Below are 22421 nucleotides of genomic sequence, written 5' to 3'. Positions count from 1 at the left end.
GTGAGGATGCTGTTGAGCTGTCTGGCTTTTCAGAATCTATACAGAGACTACTTACAGAAGTGGGGAAGTTCTTACATCTTGGCAAGTCAACACAAAAATGTTGTATTTTGTATGTGTAATACCATATTGTAATGTGTGGTACTCAGTATGGTGGTTATGTGTAGGACTCTTTTCCCCATGTAAACAAGAAGCCTTTGTTGTAATATGCTTTATACAGGTATTTCTCACTCATTACAGGCATTCCTAACTAACTGTGAGTGAATTGTCACATCTTTGTGCATTTTCCATAGCTTTTTTAATTTGGTATTTTTAAAGAGTAGAATCATAGTATAAGAAATTAGCAAGTTAAACACAATTGTTTAAAATCAGTCATTTGAAATTTCCTTTCTGGGAAACTGTGCTGGGTATGTTATGTTTTGTTGATCTGTAGTCTAGCCCAATCTCGAGCAGAAAATACATTTTGTAGCTGCCTAGTTAGTTTTTCAGATATGCTATTACCCTGAGTGTAACCTCAAGAAGACTAATATGTACTTTTCTGTGTAAGATTGGAATTATTGGTGGAACTGGCCTGGATGATGTGGATATCTTAGAAGGAAGAACAGAAAAGTATGTTGATACACCTTATGGCAAGGTCTGTATAACCTGTTATTTTATTATTGAGATTTTTTGCTGCTTTTAATGTTGTTGTTATGCTATAAGAATTTTCAGACTTAAGTGAATGCATAAAGGAGGTACTGTCACAAAACTATTTCTGTTTAGTTGCTATGTGTTGTGTGATTCTGAGTTTGTAGAAACAGGGTGTTACAAAGATGATGTGCAAAGGAGACTCTCTCTTTTGTAGATTGGATGAATGTACAAACTCAGTCCTGAATTTGCAGTCAAGAAGGACAAACTCTCTTTTTCAAATTTGTGCTGTTGTGTGACCTGTAGTATATGTCAGATCACTCCAGGAACCTTTCTGAATTGCAGGAAACTGTCCTTTGAGGTATATGGACCACCATTTTCCCTGTAACCACTGATTTACACTTTACATACCAATGCTCTCCTTACAGGCATGCTTATAACTGTATAATTTGAAACTAATTTGAAAATGAAGCTCTGAAACTGTTTTGGTTTTTTTTTTGTGGCACAGGTATTCTTGACCAACCCTCCTTCATGCTGCTTTTAGCCCTTTTGCTCATTAAGACAGTGTGGAGGCTAGAGGTGTTGCTCTGTACACAGTTGTGGTGGTTTCATTTGGCTAGCAGCCAAACACAGCTGCTTGCTCACTCTCCACCCCCCACCCAGGGAATAGGGGAAAGAATTGAAGGGTAAGGATAAGGAGACTTGTGGGTTGAGATAAAAACAATTTAATAATTTAAATAAAATAAAACTTTAAAAATTAATTATAATAACAGTAATGATAGAATAGGAAAATGAGTGATGCACAGTGCAGTTGCTCACCACCCACCAACCGAAGCCCCGCCTGTCCCCAGCTAGTGATCCCAGAGCAGAGACAGTCCTGAAACTGCAGTCCCGGAAGAGTGAGCCCGAGCGATCCCCGAGAGAATCCCCAGCTTTCTGGTCAACCCTCATTAATATACTGAACATGGCACTATATGATATGGAATATCTCATTGGCACATCCAAAATCCAACTTTGGGGTTTGATAATTGCTTTGCTTTTCTCCCACCAAGTCCTTTGTACCTGCAGACTAACAAAACACGAAGGCCTTTGACTTTCAGCAGCATATAAAAACATTAGTATATTATCAACATCCTTTCTGTAACAAATCCCATACTGAAACCAAGACAGCGCTTTCTAGCTACTAAGAAGAAAATTAACTCTATCCTAGCAAAACCGGGAAAACAGTACTGAGTGTGTTGTAAAGGACAATTTCTGCCCCAAAGCACTCGTAGTAGGAACAGGCACAACAAAGGATGAGGGAGAGTTTTATAGGCAGGAAATTGAGGGGGAAAGAAGTTCTAGTTGACACAGGTAGTTCACAGAACTGTATCTCGTGTATTCTGTAATGTGTTAAGATCAGGTGAGTCTAGGTGCTTTATAATTGCTATCAGAATTGTGTCTTACAAAAACTACCAGTGTAAGCTAGTATACATACAATTAAACATCTAGCATGTGGTAGCAAGAGTCATTTTATGGGTAGAAACTTGCCAGAAAGCTCAGCACTGAGAGTGAAAATCTGAATCTGGGCCTCCATTCAAAATGGTTTAAGGGGGAAGTAAGAATGCAGAGCAAGTGGAGCTTGTGTGCGTGTCATTCAAGAATGGGAAGGAGATAAAGATTAAGGGAGGAGAAAACATAATCAGAAAAACACATTTGACTTTTCCACCATACTTCAAAATGTGTAACAAACTACAAGAGAATGAAGGTAACTTGCCTTCTCCATTTTCTATACCCTGCTTTCCAAATGGTAGCCAGCACTGGTCTGAAGTAGAATCCACTAACCAACTAACGGCAGCTGGTTTGGCTAAGCCAGTCTTTTCCCTATCTTTTTGAGAGTCATGGGTGGTCACAACATAGAATCATAGAATGGTTTGGGTTGGAAGGGACCTTAAAGATCATCTAGTTCCAGCCCCCCTGCCATCAGCAGGGACACCTTCCACTAGACCAGGTTGCTCAGAGCCTCATCCAGCCTGGCCTTGGACACTTCCAGGGAGGGAAGTCCTGGAACCTGGAACCATCCACAGCCTCCTTGGGCAACCTGTTCCAGTGTCTGACCACCTCACAAAGCAAAAGTAGCACTATGCTTTTAGCAGATATTAGCTGAAGCCTTCGTATCCAGGAAGGGTGAAACAGTCTTCTCTTCCCTTACAGGGATCTGTTCAGATTGTAGTTAAGGGCACAGTGGCAACACAGCATTTGGAGGGCTGTTCTGTCACAGTGCTGGGATGCAGTAGTATTTGGGAGGCTCAAATTCTGCAGTGCGGTAGGTGGCCTACAGCGGGGTTTACTATTACTGAGAAAACTAGGAGCTTCTGCACAAGGGAATAGAAAAAGCTTCCTCAATCCTGCACTTCTGGTCAGTGTGTAAGGCTTTTTAAATTTCATGTAGGAAGCAGCTTAGCTAGTGTCTTTTTTCTGTGTTCTTCACAGAATGCAACATGAATAGGGGAAAATAAATCTTGGTTGCCAGTTTTGGTTTGGGAGAAACCTTTATCAATGGACTAGCTGTGTCTGAGCTTGTGTATTACGCATTTAGCATAGGCTCAACTTAAAGAAAAATCCTGTGAGTATTCTGCCTCTGTGTATGGGGGTGGTGGGATATAACTGAGATGTCATGGTAGGAACCCAAGCATGGATTCTAGATACTGAGGTGAGCTGAACTGGGACTGTTGAGTTGAGTTGGATGGAAAACTGCAGCTCTGTGAGACATCCGTATCTGTGAAAGGGAGCAGAGCCAAACAGTGAGCTTTTATCCTTACCCTAATGGCCTGTCTCTCTTCCTATAGATCTGAATTCCTAAGAACTCAGGCTATCAGTCTGATGATTGTTTTATGTAGATTCAATCCTGCATTGAATTGCCTTAAGTGTTTGAATGCAATTTTCATCCTGGTGGAGCAACTGGAGGATCAGCCTTAGACCACAAGTTACAGTGGCATAAAGTGCATTGAGTGGGTCAAGTTCATGGACTTCAAGTTGATGCAGAAACAAACCTCACAAATTTAATTGGTATCATTAGGTGGATCAATGTTTGTTTATTTTGCTACTGAGGCTTTTAAGTGTGCTTGTAAAAGTTTAGAAGTTTGTGGTTTATGTTAGTGTTTTTTTCTAAAGATGCATCTTATTCTTGACTGTTACTGAAATAAAACCAAATTGGTATTTTTCTGCCATGAAATGATTTTTCTTGGAGCTGTGGCATCAATGGAGAGAGAATCTGCCTTAAATTTTAAGAGGTAAAGGGCTTAATCTAAATAAACTGTTCAGAACTGTGGTCTTTTGATTGCCAAGAGAATTAGAGATGCAGCATCAAGCTTACTTAGTTCAAGCAGAACTAGGAAGAATGAAAATGAACGTCTGAATACCTAAAGGAAAATGCAAGGCATGGTAAAAAAATGTATGTCCATTTCATTCTATCTTGTAAAATGCAAAGTGTACAATTATCCTTTCCTTAAATTTCGATTTTTAAGTTTCTTGTCAAGGACATAGCCAAAAGACTTTTAGCTGAAAACCCTTCTGGTGATGATGTTCCTCGTAACCTTTTACATTTGACAACAGCAAAAAAAGTTCTCTTAATGCTGTTTCTGTACTTTTAGAAGCAGAATAATAGCTCACGTTTTGTTCATATAGACTCCTTGAACTGTCTTCTGAAATCATAAGAATCATTTAATAACAAAACTTACATCATTAGGGAACGTGGGAGTATTTTTTTCAGGTGAAATATGGAAAAGCTTAAAGGAGTGTGAGCATTTTTGCAATTCTCTATATTGGCATTGGTCCTCCCTTGATCTTTCAAATTACATTAGTAATAGTAGAGAAAATGTAGTACATTAGTTTTTAAAAAAATAAATATGCTTACAGCTGCTAATATTGCAGCCTTCTTTTCTCTCTTTTCTCTCTCCACTATTTTCATTGCATTAAAAATTTGGTATAATATAGAAAATACTGACATGTACAGCACTGAAAAGAACTTGTGGGAGAAAGAGAGTAGAATGGAAGTGTACACTAGTTCTGTTACGTGATTAACACATAGTTTGAAATTTCTGTCTCTTTCACTTCCTTGTAACTTTATACATGCTGATTTATTTTCTCTCTTCTAATGACTCATGATGCGGTATCTGCAAATTCTTAAACTGTCAGTTCATAATTTATCAGCACACTCTTTGTCCCAAACCTTTCTTTTTTCCTCTGCTGTGTTTCTAGGAGTCATGTGCAAGAATGCTATTCAGGCAGTCACCTGGAAGATGCCCTGAATGTGTTGTGTGGAAATTTGTGTAAAGGTGACAACCGGTCCTGTTACACGGCCAGCCTGAAGCCTTTTGAAGTGACTAGGATGGCAGCAGATGGGGAAGGAAACCTTTGCTGCTGCAACTAGATTTTGAAGCCTGTTTTATTTCAAAGCTGTCGCATTCATGCTGCACCAGCAGCATATGCTAGAATTCAGTGGAGTTCTCTGGTGGAGATGAATATCAAATAACAGTTAAATTGCACCTTTCCGCCCCAAATCTTTTAGAAATCGATATAAACTTGAATCTATTGATTGCAATAAATGTCACTTGTAAAGCAAAGGGTCCAGTCTTCAACTTACTGATCTCTACTTTTCATTTTAATAGGAGACAAGGAATTTTGGCTGAGGTCTTCTTTAGTGTTTAGGACTATTTTTGAATGCTACTGTGAGCTAAGTTGCATAATAACATAATAACTTCATACAGCAAATGTGTGCTCTCTAAACAGAACAAACCCCAAGTGCTAATTATTGTGAACCTTCATTGTTATGGAATGTTGCAACATCAAAATGCCTTGGCAACTAGACGGCAAGTTTTGTGCCCTTTCACTCTTAAAGCCATGTCTAGTTCAAGGAGTATGCATAAATTAGGGTAAATAGATTAAATGCGTAAATGTCAATAGGTTAATATTAAATGGAAACTTTTAAAAAGAAGTCAGAATACACTACGGTTCTAAAAATAAATTTTCTGGAACATTCCCTTTATATATAAAAAAAGTAGTAAATCTGTGTCTGGCAGAACTTAAACCTAGGTGATTGAGTAAATTATGGTGCTTTTAAGAGACTTGGCATTAAAAATGTCCAGAAAGAGCTGTGCAATAGGGAGTAGAAAGTTATGTTTTAATTAGAAATTAGTATCTCTAAAATGCAGCTATGTGGGGCTCCCATATTACTTTATTTTTTGCAATTTTCAAGTGTGTAATAGAATTAACAGCTGTAAAACTAAATGCTAATTGAAATCTTGCAGATGGCATTGAAATACAAATAAAATTATATCAAGTAGCAAGCAAGAGAACATTTCCAAATGCAAATGTGTGAGTCCTTCCAGACACTTACACACTTGTGATCAGTTTGTTAACAGCTATTTCAGCTTTAAATGCCAGGGCATGGAAGGAGAGATTGACACAGAGTGGCTTCCAGCTTATTTATGCTTTCTTCCACACTGCAATAAAAAGGGTGAAATGCATGCTGTTCTGAATTGAGCGGGAGAAGCAAAATATCCAACTGCACTGCTGTTCAGCACAAATGCGGTTTAGCATCTAATTAAACAGAGTCTTCCCTTTGCATTATGTATTTCAGATCCCTTTATGCATATAGCCCAGGAGCAGAGCACAGCCCACAGAGCAGTTAATTTGTTTTAGTGGCGATTGATGACTTAGGGGCTGCCCTGCATGGGCACTATGACCATCTCCAGGGCAAGCCAGGTGTCCAAGCTGGGCAGCTCAAAACAAAGTGCCCTAGCTTCCTGACTGGCTGGTTAGTCAGGAGGAATGCATGTCCTTGTCATATAGTTGTGAGAGGAGAGTGCATGCTGTCTCCTGGTCCCTGAGCTGACCAAAAGCCATACTGCTTCTGCCACGAGTGTACCAGAAGTTCTCTGTCGTATCACAGTTCTCTTCCCAGAAGTGGGACTCCCAGCAGCAGGGAAGAGAGTTTATCAGGAAGATGGAGGGGAGTGAAGCATGGGTTGGAGGGGCTAGAACCTCTCTTCGCACCCCTACTGTAAGCTAGGGGGCCATGTTAGAAACGGGAGAGAAGAGGGGAATATTATGGAAAAAGACAGATTAAATGTCATTTCTGTTGGGAGAGGGTTTTCAGTAGAGAGTGGCACCTGTTTAGCGAAAAGCAACCAATGTTTACAGGAGACAGTGAGACATGCTAACCAATTAAAAGGCAACGTGTACATGCTTCTTTTTTCATATTTGTGTAAGCACTGTTTAAAATACTGTTACGAAGTATTTGGAAGTGTTACTGTTTCAAAGCCTAAAGTAAGCAGCTGCAATATTAATGTTAGTATGAACACAGAAAAATTGATCATTCTTCTGGTGTCAAGTTTGATCTTCCTGTTCCAGACTGTTTTACTAATCTGCCATATCAAATTACAGAGCTGAGCTGAAGAAAATGTGAGACTACCATGGTAACTGGTATTTCCTTTCATAACTATCCTGATTGTTTTTAAGTAGCGGTTAAAAGTTTGTAATATGATTGTCAGGCTCTGACTCACTCTTACTTGCTTGTTTTGCAGCCGTCAGATGCTTTGATATTGGGAAAGATAAAAAATGTGGACTGTGTGCTGTTGGCAAGGTAAATGGGCATTTTAAGGGGGTTTATACTTTGTGTTTTAAAGTTTTCTTAAAAGTTTTTTTCTTTTTATACTAGATGAACTGAATTTTTACTCTGACTTCATCTTGCTCTGTGTAGTTGCTAGCAAAGTCCAGCAGAAGTCTGGGATTTTTCCTGAACAAGTTTAACATTGCAGGGACTGAGAGAATTAAAATACTATCTAGGTTAGGAAAGAGAAATCCAGTGCAGGGTGCTGCACTAGTAAGAACAGCAACCTGCAAGGCTGCCTGCTCTGGTGATAGGTAGGTGGTGCCTGACAACCTCAATAATCCATTTCCTTCCTCCCTGTGTTTGCAAGTTTCCTTTGTGAAACTGGGAAATTGCCTGTTTCCAGATGAACTGAAACCCTCATGCTGCTGTAGACTCTTCCACGTCATTCCCTTTGATTATTCAGTCCTCTGGCTGTTACCTTTATCCCCCCCTACAGGGGATGCTTAGGCTGCATCCCCTGTAGTTCTCTCTCCCTGGGTCATTCTTATTTAGATATTTCTTACTATACTCAGAAGAGTCTCTGGAAGCAGCATCGACAGATAAGGGCATGGAAATTTCACACTAATATAACCGTGGATATCTAGGACCAGTGCGCGACTAGATTAAACATAAGAATACTAACACAGTTCTCGGCATCTGGGCAGAGTCAGGTGCTCATAACAGGGTCCATCAGCAGTTCCACACAAGCCATGATGATGAATCATGATTCATCATGATGAATTCCAGGATCCATCTAGGGAGTCCAAGCAGGAGCAGTAGGAGATGGGGTCAGAGACAGGGCTGCAGAGACAAGACTGCAGCATGTGTCCAAAGTCCATCCAGAAAACAGGTCTGGAGACAAACTGCAGCATAGGTCTGAAGGCCATCCAGGAGACAGGACTGGGGACAGGCACATCTGTGACATGGCTTGGGCCAGGAGTCAAGGCTGGGGCTTGAGCTTAGAGGCAGGAGCACCTAGGTTCATGGGCACTGGCTGTTTGAGTGGAAGCCCAGGGTGAGGCTGACCAGGACAATTACAACCTAGTGGTACACTCGGGGCCCTGATTTTTTTCATGACAGTATTTTTCTGTTAAGCTGCTGACTGTCACCATGTCTGCAACTGCACTTCTGTCTGTGGTTTTACTTTTCTTATCCTGCATGGACTTTGCTGATGTATTTTATTACACCTGAACAATATTTTTCTCATTTTCTCAAATGAAATGCTAAGCCAAGGTCTCGTAGCTGTGCTGTATTAAAGCAGGCCTTGGGCTACAGATGGCTGAAGAACTCAGCTATCATTTACATCCTCACTGAGATTTATGACCATTCACATAGAACCCTCGTGAGTTTACTTTTGGGGCTAAGGTACCTGTAACTCCACTTTGTGTTTTGGGAAAAATAACAAGAGTGAATGTCAAATATAAAAAAAAAAGGGGGGGGGGTATGTATATTCTAGAAGAGGATCATGACAACAACTGCAACATAAAACAATAAATCTACATGCCTAGTAGCTTATCAGAAATGCTAGTGGCAACATGGGAATCCTGCCTGTCAGTGCTTGGTTGTGTTGTGTGCAACTTCCAGTTCCCAGCTGATCAAGTTCTTAAGACCTTGTGGTCTCTGTGAAAGAATCAGTTGGGAAATTAAGTTCCTCCATTCCTTTTACATGGTTGAAAATAGTTTTTACATGTGTTTAATCATTATGTGAGTGATGTACCTCTGTAGGGTTTACAGAGGTAATACAAAGCATGTGCTTATAAGATTTAACTATTTCCTGTCTCAGTGAAAAAATACACTGGTACAATGTGAAGTCATTCTTCTAATTTATGAAAGCTGTCAGATCATTTTAAGAGCAAAAGAGAAAAATGTGATGATTCTACTGTTTTCTTTGGGAAGGTAAAAGATTAAAACAGTGTGTTCTTTCTGTTTTTCATTTCCTGTGATGTGCCACTCTCTTCTGGGTGGGAGAGTACAAACAGCAGTTGTAGGGGTGTATATAAATCTTACAAACTTGTTGTAGTGTATGGAAGATTTAATTTGCTACACCTGGGTTTTCAGAATCTATGGAACTGACTTAAAAGGTTCAAAGAAAAATGCTTTTTGTACTCTTTAAGCTGCTAAAGTAGATTTGGATTGTATTTTCAAGATTCTTTTCATTACAGTCTTGAACTTTAAAATTTTGCATTTGAAAAGAAAACTACACCACTACATCTTAAACCAAATAACTGAGAGAGCCTTAATACAGTTAGGAAAACAAGCTACATTGGAAGTAGCTGAAAGTATCAGTTCCACTTCCAATGTTGTTAGGGAAATTACATTTCCTAGAGTTCTCTTTATCTGGGCGAAGGAAGGCAATTTCAGTATGATTTATTTTACTCTCTTGCAACATGTATCTTGGCAGACATGGAAGGCATCATACTATTATGCCATCAAACATCAATTACCGTGCCAATATCTGGGCATTAAAAGAAGAAAATTGTTCGCATGTATTAGTGACTACTGCCTGTGGTTCATTACGAGAGGAAATACAGCCTGGTGATCTTGTCATAATTGACCAGTTCATTGACAGGTGAGTAACATTTGGTTTTAATGGTGTTCTTAGTTTTGAGGGAGAAAAAGGAACAAGTGGGCTTAAACCATATAATAACATGTTAACGTTAAATTAAGTTACTGTAGAATGAGGTGGTAGCCTGAGTTCTTATGGTGAAAAGTGAGATTCATACAAGAAGACAAGATAGGAAACAGGAACAAGATTACAGGAAGTTAAGCTCTAACAGACATAGAAGAAATACCAGGCTTTGAAGAAAGGCCCTGAATGAACTAAAGTACAGCTCCTTGGGAAGAGTCTTCTGAAGAGCGGACATCTCCTATTCTCAAATGTGAGGGAAGAATATGGATAAGAGCACAGGCCATTCTAAGCCTTAAGAAGAATCTGAAATGAGATGGAGAGGTGCAAGAAAGCGTAGTAGGAGTCACACAGGAAAACATATGCTGTAATAATGAGGCTCTACAAAAAAGAGATAAATTCAACAGTGGGAAAAGAGAGGAGGTTGTTCTAAAGCAAGGATAGATACTAACATTTTTTATTTGCTAAGAATCATAAGGAAGTTGTTTTTTTTTTTTGAAAGTGTACCCCAATCTGTCCTCCCCTCCTTGATGTTTTGAAAAAATCAAGCAAATGGGGGGAAAAAAAAGCTACATTTAAAGATCACCAACTACACCGAATACTTAAAAAGTATAGATGCACGTTTTAAGAGGTAAATGTATTAGTAGTCCTTATAGGTGTACTATACCTCGGAGTCTTATTTGTGTATTCCACCCAATGTCAAATGTTTGGAATTATTTATGCAGGTTCTTTGTGCTTTTGTGGGGCTTCTGGCCATATTTCATTGACAATTGAAGGTGTTTACCTAGATTTGTTCTCTGCAGCGCAGTGCTATTGAAGTTTTGACTTACTGACATTTTTGTGCGTGTAACTGAAATGCTTTTTCTTGTAAGAGAATGAGTTTTGAGTACACTGTATCTAAATGACTGAGTAGCCTGCAGGAGCAAGCCCCATATAAACTGCTTCCTGTAATTAACTAGAGTTGGTTTATGAGTGGAGAGCAGCTGTATTGCTGACAGTGGTCTTTTTTTGGTTGTTTTTGGGGAGGGTTTTTAAGTCTTAAAAGTATTTAGGCTGATCACTTTGTACAGATTAAATCATAATCATCCTTACTCTGCCAGTAGTACTTGAAAAATTAGTAATTTTAGTATCTATACTGATTTATGTAGGAAAAATATTAAACATACTTTGGTACATGGTTTGGATGATTTTGAGTAAAATAGCAGTTATTTTGACAGCATTATCATCTAGCAGACTCTTAGGTAGGTGAGGGGAGCCTGGCCCCGCTAAGTTGTCAATTGCATGCTTGGTAAGAAGTAGCCTTTGACCCAGAAAGCCTGCAGTTTTAAAAAAGAAACAGTTGGAATGATTGTAGTTACTATCTGCTAGGGATGAGGGGTGGAAGTATGAACAAACTAACTTCGGCAGAGGTCAAACAGAAGGACATTAACAGAATCAGGAAACAAACCCAGATATGAAATCTGAGACCATCCTTCATCCAAAATGTCATTATTAAAATTAACAATTCATTTTGAAGCTACCTAATCTCTTTCCACAGCTTTAAATTTCCCAGCACTTGCCAGTCTGCATCATCACTTCTGAGCTGGAAAGGAAATAATCAGCTTGGTTGACTTTGGGTTTTAGGAACGTACCTCTTTTAAGAAGAATTAAAAAAAAAAGGTTATAGAACAAATCACTGTATTTGTCTGATGAGACCAGATGGATTAATTGTCCACCAAAGTCTGAAAAGATGCAATTTTTCTGAAAAACCTTCTAAAGAAAGATCAGGGTCCTGCAAATAGACTATGTCAGCTGTCTTGGGCAAAAGGTACTGGTTAAAGCTGCAAAAGCAGTTGGTTATTTTTCTCGAAAGGTACCCTGGCTTCTATATAGTGATTAACCCATGCTAGGCACTACGTAGAAAAGAGGCTTGGGTCTAGGTGGGAAGGATTTACTCAAGCTGCCATTAAAATCAGTGCCTTCTAGGTGTCCAGGTACTTTTTGGCATCTGGGCTCTTGTTCTCAGAAGGGAGCACATCCTTGTTTTCCTCTCAGGTATGAAGCAAGAAGAGGAATGGGAGAAGAGCTAGAATTGAACAGAAAGCTGTAGGCAGCAATTGTAATTTGCTCTCCATGGGCATGCATACTGTAATATTAATGACAGGATCTCAATTTATGGAGCTGTGTAGGACTTCTGCCTAGTTTAGGGCATAGTTTTGACTTAAAAGTGAGGAACACTGAATAGGGGTAGTTAGAACTATATAGCATTTCCAAACTTCTGAGAGCTCAATTTTCCAGATCATTAGCATTCCTAGTAAGTGTTTGATTTTGTATATAGTCTCTGCTTTCTTCATGCTTATCTATTAGTGTATGTATTCAAACAGTAAAAGATACATTTTGTTAATTAAGTACCAGAATATTTACATAATGTTCTCCCTACTTCCAAATCCAAAAGCAACTACAGGTAGTAGTATCAGCTACAGTAGTTGTTCTCTTCTTTGGAACAAGTGCCTAAAAAAAATAAGAAAGATTTTTTTTTATGCCTTTGCCTCCTGTTACTTTATTACAGTGCTGTTAGTCAGCTGGCTAGATCAGACTGATTAGGGTCTTTTTAATACTGTTCGTTTTGCTGCTGATGTTTGCTAGGAAAAGAAGAGTAAAAAGGTAACTGCTTACTTGGATGACTCAGCTGAGTCAGGAAGATGCAGAAAATAGCTTCATAAAAAGAAATCCTGTAGCAGATGCCAAATTTATTGGTTGAATTCTTTGTGTCACATACACCACTACAATTATTACAGTATTATTACACTCTGTAAAATATTTTCATGGAAGAATTTTCTTTCAATGTCCCTGAAGAGGCAGAGCATGCTAAGACTGCTCTTTATACAGCAGATGCCAGTGTAAATTTTCATTTTGTTCTTTAATTGCTAATAGCTTGTTGATAATTCAGCACTATGGGAAGAAAGGCAAGGTGATGATGAAGGTGATAGAGAACTATTTGTCACAGATGGAAATGATTGGTTTATTTACTTGTTTGGGTTGAATTTTGCTTCCTAGCATCAGTGATAGTCAGCATTGCCAAAAAATCTTGTATTACTGTGACAAAGTCAAAATGAAGGAGCAAAACATACTTTACAGATTAAAGTCTGATTAAAACTGTGGCTGTTGCTGCAGGGTGGGGAATATAAACTCTGGGGACATCTTCAAAATTGCAGTATGTGCAGCTTTGAATTTGAGAACATAGTAAGGGCAAGGAAGGCATGGCAAAACTATGCAACAGTGCAACAGTTTACTTGTGCTGAGTACCACGATCTCCTTGAGCTTGATGTACAAGCAGTTTTACATAAAAACATACATACCTCTTTCCCAGGGAAAGAACTCCCTTTTCTCCTGTACTGCTGTCAACTCTTAGGCATAGAGGCAGCATGAAGGTCTGGTGAGGGTTCTTCATAGGGCCCTGCCAGAGGTCAGATGGCCAGCAAGAGCTATGCAGCCCCTTACCTGCTGGCTTGTAGTTATCAGTCCAGTGCTTTCAGGTGCTGCTTCTGATCTCCCTGACTGGAAGTATCTCTGTACTTTCCCTTTGTGCTATCTTTGATCCTTCTGGATTGGGTGCTTCTACTATGAGTAGTGTAGCTAGTTTTTAGGCAGGCACTTGGTGTCTTTTTCCTGTTTTTATGTAAAAAATCAGACAATTTTATAACATTTATATGTTCTGTTGTTAAGCGGGCTCTTCTGATGGAGACCGTGCAGGCTTCTCCGTATTTAAAACTGTGAGATCTAAGGAGCAGACTGTCTTTGAAGAGTTGCTGTTGAGGTCCTTATTTCTTTTTTCCTTCTGGCTCCGTAAGAGTACGTGGGGGGGAAGGTCTTGAAAGTCCTGTAATGAGAGGACGCTTAGGCAGTTACTGTCCTTTGCTCTTGGTCTCTGTGAGAGTAAGGCAAGGAAAGCAACTGTGATTCTGTAACCTTCATTCTCTCTACGAGATATTCAGAGAAAATGGTATTGCGGAATTGAAAATTACATGCTGCTGCCCTGTTCCTTGCAGGCAGGTGAGTGAGACATATCAGGATGGCCAACTCCTGCCTTTATTCTTACTCTAAGCTTAGCAACTTACGGGTATGTCACCTGGCAAGAGAAATTGTTGCACTCTTGAGAGCAAATGCGTGTGATCCATTGCTCAGAGAAGTCATAGGTCTTACTGTTGTTATTTATTCCCATGCATTTTGTATGTATGGTCCTGCTAAACATAGTGGGATTTCTTTATTTAGACCATGTAGTGATGTGGCTGTTGTCTCCAAAGAACATAGTGTATCTGAAAGTTAGAGATTAGTATTTGTACATGTGTGATCTTTCCTCGGAGCTTTCTGAGTGAAAGGGCCTGACTAACAACATTTGAAATACTGTAATGCAGGAAATTAATTATGACTTTTCACATTTCCTGCAATTCTAAACAATTCATTAGCAGGCATGAAAAAATAAGTGTGTAAAATCAGATGTGTTCTATTTGCAGGTCCTCAGTATCCCATAAAGGAAAGATTAATATTAGTGTTTCAACTGATTTTAATAGCTGCTTTCCATTTTGCATATGTTTTTAATTTGCTGATCTCTTTTTCTGTTTTATAACCTCATCCTTAAGGCTACTCTATTGGTTATTTCCCCCCCCAATCTAATCTTAACATGTAACTTTTATTTAGAATTGTCTTTTAAATTTTTGCTGGTGACTTGGGTAGAGAACTGATGTGAGCAGTATTACCAGCAGAAATATTGTATTTTAACCATGGGTTGAATTTGGCTGTTGCCTTACTTTTCTCCTATAAAGTACAATATGTGACACACTAGGGGGAAGAAGGAAATGTCTCGAAGAATTTTTTTCTGGAGGGTTTTTGACATCCGCTTGGCAGAATTAGCTTGAGGCAGTGCATTTGAAGGTAAAGTGATAACGGGTAACAGATGCAGTAGTTGTCAATATGGCATACTAGATGGTAATTTCTGCAGCATGTTTGGCTATTTCCGTGGAAGGAACAGTTTCTCAGTAGGAAGAAGGGAGAAAAGGGATTTTTCTACTTGCAAGCTGCCAATTCATCTGTGTAATCTTTCTGAGAATATGAGGACATCCTGTTCCAGGGTTTTTCTGCCTGAATTCACACCTCTCTTCTTCAGGAAGCTGTTCCTATAAATTCAAATCCTTTCAGTGTAGGAATGCAATTATATGAACAAGGTCTATTTTGACTAGCTTTGTGGTAATTCAGGCTTGATTTATTCCCTTCCTGAAAGCTTACTGTGCTCTTTTTTCCCAGAGATTACTTGTCTCACTTAAATTTAGCTGATTTATTTTGGGTAGAATTGCAGCATAATCTGGCTGTTCGTGTCGTTGAGGAACAAATCAGCATTTCAGCATCTTGTTAGTAGTAGATTTTCTCTAATTTATTGACAGCGCTCTACTGGAGTAATGGGTTTATACTCTTGAGCTCCATTCTGAAAGGCTTGTACAGAGGCAAAACTGGATTACATGGGTCATTAATATCATACTAATATTTATTTTCCCTTCCAGGAATGCTGTGGTTTGGGATTTGTGTAAATTTCTTGCTTTCTCTTCTGTTTGCTCCCTGTTCTTCTCTCTGAGCATGTTTTCTGCTTTTCTAGGACAACTAAAAGGCATTGTACTTTATATGATGGACAGCATTCCACTCATTCAGGAGTATGTCATATTCCAATGGCAGAGCCATTCTGCACTAAAACCAGAGAGGTTAGTGAATTTTGTAACACTATTTAGAAACGTTATTTTTATGGTGCTTTTTAATGGTATAGTAGTCTAATTATGCATTCGTAAAATACGGAGTCAATCTGCACTTCTTTATCCCTGTTTCTGAGGTATGTCATGGTATTAAAGAAAAATGTAACATTTGGAAGGCATGGGAAGTGAAAGATCTCGTGTCTACAGGAGCTGTCTTCCTAAATGAGGTATGCAGAAGATGTCAGTTGGCAACCTAGATTTTCCTAGAGTCTTAATAACAGGACAAAAGATCCTTATTTAGCAGGTAGCAAGCCAAGAGAGCCACTAAGTGGACAAAGCAAGAAGACAGAATTAGGAATTAGTTCCTTTTTGTTCTGAATAAAACTGCCCCTATGGTAGAGACACTCTACGTATTTAATACAAATAATTAAATAAGTAGTGCTTTAGCTTTCAAAGAAATTACAGTATTGCATTTGTGCTTTTGTGCATTGTAGCAGTGGGGGGTGGTGGAGGGTCAAGGCTTAGTTTAAAGGATGATAAATGTAGAAACAAGCCAAATTTCAGTAGGCTTTTTTTTCTTAACTGCTGCTCTCAGTTTTGTCACTTCGAGATTTTCAGGCTTCAAAAACACTCAGACTAAAAATTGTGAAACATGGCTCTGGTTTTTTAACATGTGTATAAGCTTCTGGGAGGAGTGTATCTGTGATTAAGTATGCCCTCTTAGTGTATTCTTAGACCTGAGGAACAGGTAAGGTGAACTGTGCATTTTGTGCTGTTGTGAAATGCTCTGATCAGAAGCTGCAAGGAGGGACATTCTCCAGGGGCACAGCAGTGCTTACAGAATCAGTCACATCCATCTGGGAGACTTGGTCTCTGTGCCGTCAGTTACTCCACTGAGCAGGACAAAGCTGAATTGTGAAGCAGGTGGCCCAATCTGTACCCAGAGCATGTACAAGTATTTGTACTACTGAGCTATTCTGCTCTTGTCACCAGTTCCCTTCAGTGTCATTATAGGCTATTTTTGTTAATTGTCCAGACACAGTGTGGTTTTGAGATATCCACCAGCAGGTCCACAGCACTGTTAGAAGAAGCATGCTTCGGTACACTGGGAATCAAGGTGTTTAGCATCAAAGTAGACTTTTTAAATCTCATGAGGAAACAAGCCACTACATATTATACATGTGCATGCTTTTGCCCATCTTCTGTTGAGCAGCAAATTATGCAAAATACCTTGCATTTTTCATGCAACAAGAGTATTATTACTGAAGTGATTGGCAGTACTTCACACTGTGGCTCTTTCTTGTTTTTTAAAAAAATGCACAAGGTATTTCCTGAGGTTATAGAAACATATGCCAAGGCTAGTTCTCATTCAATTGTTAAGTAGCTAGAGACGGTGTTCTTTGGGTATTAAATTTTTTGCAAAACCAACAGAGAAATGCTCCTTTTCAAACAGAGAAAAAACATTTAGGTACTTCCCAGTCTCACATGTGATCATTATCTCATTAGCCTATGCGTTTTAATCAGCCTAACAGATGTTTTAAAGAACATGTGGTTTTGAGCTCTTAGCGAGGCTGAAAAGGGATACTTTCACTTCATTTGAAAATAGTAGATAAAAGTGACTTGATTTTTTTTCCTGGAACTGTCCCTGAAAATTGTTGGGATAATTTCAGCCCAATTTATCCTAATTCAGGGGAATTTCATAGAAAAATGCAGTAATAACAAAGCCGAAATTGTTAATGTAATAGACTAATTAAGAAATTTTGCTTTAAAACATATGAAAACTATATTAGATTACATTTGTTAAAATACTCTGCTTTATTTGGTTTATACACTGTAAATTAAATGAGAATCTGAAGGGCGTTTATCTTTTCAGCTGCAAACTTGAATAATGTAGGGTGCTTTGGTTACTACTGCTTTCAGAAACTGGGACTCACTGCAGCATCTTATGGGGAATAAAGTTGGAACTTTTTAAAGAGTTTTGGGGAAATTCTACTCAACTTAAATGAAATCACAGTTGGAGTTGTCTGTTGATTTATTGACAGTGTGTAAGTAACTGGCAATCAGTGAATCATACATTGAGAATGAATATCAGCAATAAAACACAGTATTAGTTGTGATTAATATTAGATTAACTTACAGCATGTTAATAAACACTTACAAATTTCTAGTGTCCTTATGTGGCTAATGCCTGGAAACTCTGCTTTACGCTTACATGCACATTCACACATGCATGCACAAGTACCCTTCCCCAGCACATGTGGGTTACATGCACACCCACCCTGTTTTGGGACTGCAGGTTTACCTGCTTATACCCATCTGCAGTGAGAGATGCGGTTATTCCAGCTTTATGTGTACTTGTGCTGCTCCACACAATCCACTGATCCGCACGCCAACGAGGAAGCACCCTGCAAGGTTGCATAGCAGACTGGAGCTATCGCTGCTTGTTGCACCCATGTGTGGTGGGTCAACCAGCCAGCTGGAGTGCAGGCTTCTCACAGCATTTTGCAGGGAGGCTGGTCCACCTCGCCTGTGTGAAGGTCATGATGCTGAGAAGGCAGCTTCTAGTGTTTCAGTCTAGGTTTTCACTGCTGCTGTGTTATGAAGATCTGTCCTGTCACAATTTTTCAGCTGCTTTTATACTTGTTTTCAAGCTTTTGTTTTCTGTTGATGGTCATTTTAAACAGATGTCATCCTAGTTACTTTCTTCCCCTTCCTACTCCGGACAGTTACAGGTGTCCTAGTCTCATTTATGCATGCTGGTACACTCTTATTCCTACTGTATAAACTAGTGTTAGCCAGGCCATGTACCAAGAGAGAAAGTCATGATGATTCTGCCATATACAAGGTTCTTGTTGGAACTGTAAAGACTAACGCGAAGTACATGGTATATGTAAAGTGTACAGCTGTCACTGGCATGGGAAAATGTGGTAATAATTTCTCTGCAGATTCCCAGGGTACTCTGAAGTATAAGCTTGTAAAGTTTTACTTTCAAAAAGGAAATTTCCTATTACTGGTCTCACCAGCTCAACTCCACCCATGTGGTAGTGTAGTGCTCAGTGGAGTGTTTTCACCATTCTGTTCTCAGTGTAAGCACAGTTTAAATATCATGCAAAACTTTTCTGTTTTTCAATCTTCTTGGTCTGCATTGAAAACAGTAATCCAATTGATGCTAACAAAACCAGATTATTTCAAGATCATTCCTGTTAGTAGGAGTATTAGTTTCACTTGCTGGATTAGGAAACTGTAACTGATCCGTGGTTTTGGACAGCTGTAGCCATGTGAAGCTTGACTGCTTTGTATAAAGCTAATTTCTCTGGTATGTAACTTTTTTGATGGGATGCAAAAGCAGTCCTAATATTGGCATATTTTGCAGGTTCTTATTGAGACTGCCAAGAAGCTTGGGCTCCAGTGTCATTCCAAAGGGACAATGATCACAATCGAAGGCCCACGTTTCAGTTCTCGAGCAGAAAGCTTGATGTTTCGCAGCTGGGGAGCTGATGTTATCAACATGACCACAGTGCCTGAAGTGATTCTTGCAAGAGAAGCTGGAATGAGTTATGCAAGTATTGCCATGGCAACAGATTACGACTGCTGGAAGGAACATGAAGAAGCAGTGAGTTAAGCTTTTTTCCTCTGGGTCTTGTCCTCAGGGGTCTGGATGAAAACCTGTAGGTTTGTATAAGAGATCACATACTGAACTAAATCTGTTCTTACATCAGTATCACTGCATTATTCCAGATGAACAATTTTAAAAGTAAGAACAGAATCAATTATTGCTACCTCATTCATTTTCATAAACTTGCCTCACTGCTAGTAAACCTTTTGTCTCCTCTGGTTTGAATCAGGGAGTCTGTGTGTGTCAAGCTTGTGAACTCTGTGTATGAGCTTGTCTTCCTGTAATTGGTGTGGTGTTTTTTGTTTTGCAGCTTTGTGCAAAATTATGTGTCTGCTTTAGTTCTCCCACTTGTGTAAAAACAATCAGACATACCCACAGAGGAAAGAGTTTTTTACTTGCTAAAACAATTGTGGCATTTTAAGGCTTCACCCTTTCACAGAATCTCAGAATCACCTCATTTGGAAAAGACTTATAAGGTCATCAAGTCCAATCATTTATCTAACACTGACAAGTCCCCTAAACCATGACTAAACTGTATCCCTAAGCACTATGTCTAGGTGACTCTTAAATACTGTGAGGGATGGGGACTCCACTGCCTTGGGCAAACTGTTCCAATACCTGATAACCCTTTCAGTAAAGAAATTTTTCCTGATGTCCAATCTAAACTTCCCCTGGCACAACTTGAGGCCGTTTCCTCTCGTCCTGTCACTTGTTATTTGGGAGAAGAGACCGACCCCCACCTCTCTACACCCTCCTTTTAGGTTGTAGAGAGCAATAAGGTCTCCACTCAGCCTCCTTTTCTCCAGGCTGAACAATCCCAGTTCTCTCAGCCACTCCTCATAAGACATGTGCTCCAGACCCTTCACCAGCTTCGTTGCCCTTCTCTGGACACACTCTAGCACCTCAATGTCCTTCCTGTAGTGAGGGGCCCAAAACTGAACACAGGACTCGCGGTGCGGCCTCACTAGTGCCGAGTACAGGGGCACAATGACTTCCCTGTTCCTGCTGGCCACACTATTCCTGATCCAGGCCAGGATGCCATTGGCCTCTTGGCCACCTGGTTACACTTCTGGCTCATGTTCAGCTGCCTATCAACACCCCCAGGTCCCTCTCTGCTGAACAGCTCTCCAGCCATTCCTCCCCAGACCTGTAGCACTGCCAGGGGTTATTGTGGCCAAAGTGCAGAACCTGGCATTTGGCCTTATTGAAACTCATCCAGCCTGTCCAGATCCCTCTGCAGAGCCTCCCTACCCTCAAGCAGATCAACATTTCCACCCAGCTTGATGTCGTCTTACTGAGGGGTGGACTCAGCCCCCTCATCCAGATCATTGATAAAGATGTTAAACAGGAGTGGCCCCAATACTGAGCCCTGGGGACCACTCGTGGCTGGCAACCAACTGGATTTAACTCCATTCACCAAGATTTTCACTTAGAGATGTACAAGTTAAATTAGTTCATTTGAATGTTTAAAATGTGTGCCATCAAAATTGAGAGATACCACTCAGTTTTATTGTATTTCTAGGTTTCAGTGGATAAAGTTTTAAAGACGCTGAAAGGGAATGCAAATAAGGCTACTAGCATACTCCTTACTGCTATACCTCAGATAGGTTCCATGGAATGGACCGACACTCTGCACACCCTGAAAGTAAGTACACACATGTCGCTGGTGAGTACAGGGGACAGTGTATGCGTATATACATATAATATACATGTATGTTCCAAGATGTTTCTGCTTAAATTATAACTTCCTAGAGTAGATACTTCAACAAACCAAAACCATTTGAGATGAGCAAACAAATTCATTAAGACTCTCACAAGCTTTATTGCAAAGACATAGTTTCAGTTTTACAGAAGTGTTACAAAAGGTAAAAAAAAATCAGGACATCTTTATATGGTTGATGGAGTGTTATCCTTCCTGTGAGTATCCAAATTAAAAACCTGTGCCTCTACTCAGCTTTTGCTTAGATCTTGGAAGAATGGAGAGCCAAATGGAGAAGACTTGAACCAAACCAAAAACATTATGCTCTTTAATATCTAGAAGGAGAGGAGTCTGCTACAAGATATGGGTAATAACCAGTTTGAAATTATTAGAACTGTGTTCTCCCACAGGTTTCAGATCCACAGTGCTTGGGGGTGGGGAGGAAAGAAAGGAAAAACACTTCAAAATATATTGGATATTTTTGAGGGAATTTTTAGGCAGAATTTTTCTTAGACAAGAGTATGCTTAGACAGGTATGCTTGGGATTTGTTTCTTGCTACAGCATAGAGGTAAAGAACAATGTTAAAATAGTTTGAATGCCTATACAACTTCTCAACACACTTTTTGTGACAAGCAGCCACTTCCGAGAGTACAAGAACATGAAGTGTGAGAGCAACTGAGGATTAAAGTGAGATGGTGTGGGAGACAGGAAAAGAGAATTGGAATTTGAAAGACACAGAGCAGACAGCAGTGGGCCACAAGGATTTCTGTTAGTGGAAGCAGCAGCTGTCTGAAAAGGAGGAAGCCTGCTGAGGGAAACTTTTGAGAGTCCAGTCTCTGATAACTGCTCTATTAGTTTCTTTCTTTCTCTTTTCTGAGAATCACTGTGTTGACTGAAAATTGAATAGGTAAGAAAGATGAACACAGATACAAATCATATCTTCATATACCTGAAAGTGTGTCCATAAAATTCAGATATCCACGGAAGTGTATGTGCTGTAAAATTCTTCAGTGTCTTCTGATTTGGATCAAATTTTTAGTTTTGTTTCCAAGAAAAGACATATTAAGCAAAATTCACCCCACACACTTCTAAGCATACTTCAGCAGGTCAGGTTTGTGGAGGTGCAACCCAAATCCTTCAAATGAGTCTTTTGCTGATTCTTCAGTAGAAAACCTACCTTTTATTAGAGTGTAGACATAAGAGTTATGTCTATAACTCTTCCTCACCTAGATATCTGAAACAGCTATTTTAATGTCCCCTTTAAACATTCGAGAGACAATTAACTTTTTCCTTTCCCCTTTACAGTCTTTAGGAAGTTGTGTCATGGTTGGATAAGGGAGACAACAGAAAAAAAAATCGTTTGAACAAATAATCTAAAAAATCTGCTAGGTATTCTTCAGCTGCTTTGATCATGCTGACATGCAAGGAAATTTCCCAAGTATATAATGCTGCTTAGGTACTAAGGAATCTGTATCCAGTTCACAGAATCACAGAATGTCAGGGA

At 39.5% G+C, this 22421-nt stretch overlaps 1 protein-coding gene across 1 annotated transcript; it reads left to right on the top strand.

The window, feature by feature from the left end:
- Positions 1-519: 519 nt before the first annotated feature.
- On the top strand, positions 520-20883 carry MTAP (methylthioadenosine phosphorylase; the record flags this gene model as incomplete). The annotated part of the gene is made up of 6 exons (XM_010177291.2): positions 520-631; positions 7191-7249; positions 9660-9827; positions 15511-15613; positions 18975-19214; positions 20740-20883. Coding segments are annotated over 6 exons (826 nt in total), but the record flags the coding sequence as incomplete, so codon positions are not given.
- Positions 20884-22421: the final 1538 nt, after the last annotated feature.

This window comes from Antrostomus carolinensis, unplaced genomic scaffold, assembly GCF_000700745.2.
Source record: "Antrostomus carolinensis isolate BGI_N321 unplaced genomic scaffold, ASM70074v2 scaffold11781, whole genome shotgun sequence".
NCBI lineage: Eukaryota > Metazoa > Chordata > Aves > Caprimulgiformes > Caprimulgidae > Antrostomus > Antrostomus carolinensis.
This window is presented reverse-complemented; position numbering and strand designations above follow the sequence as displayed.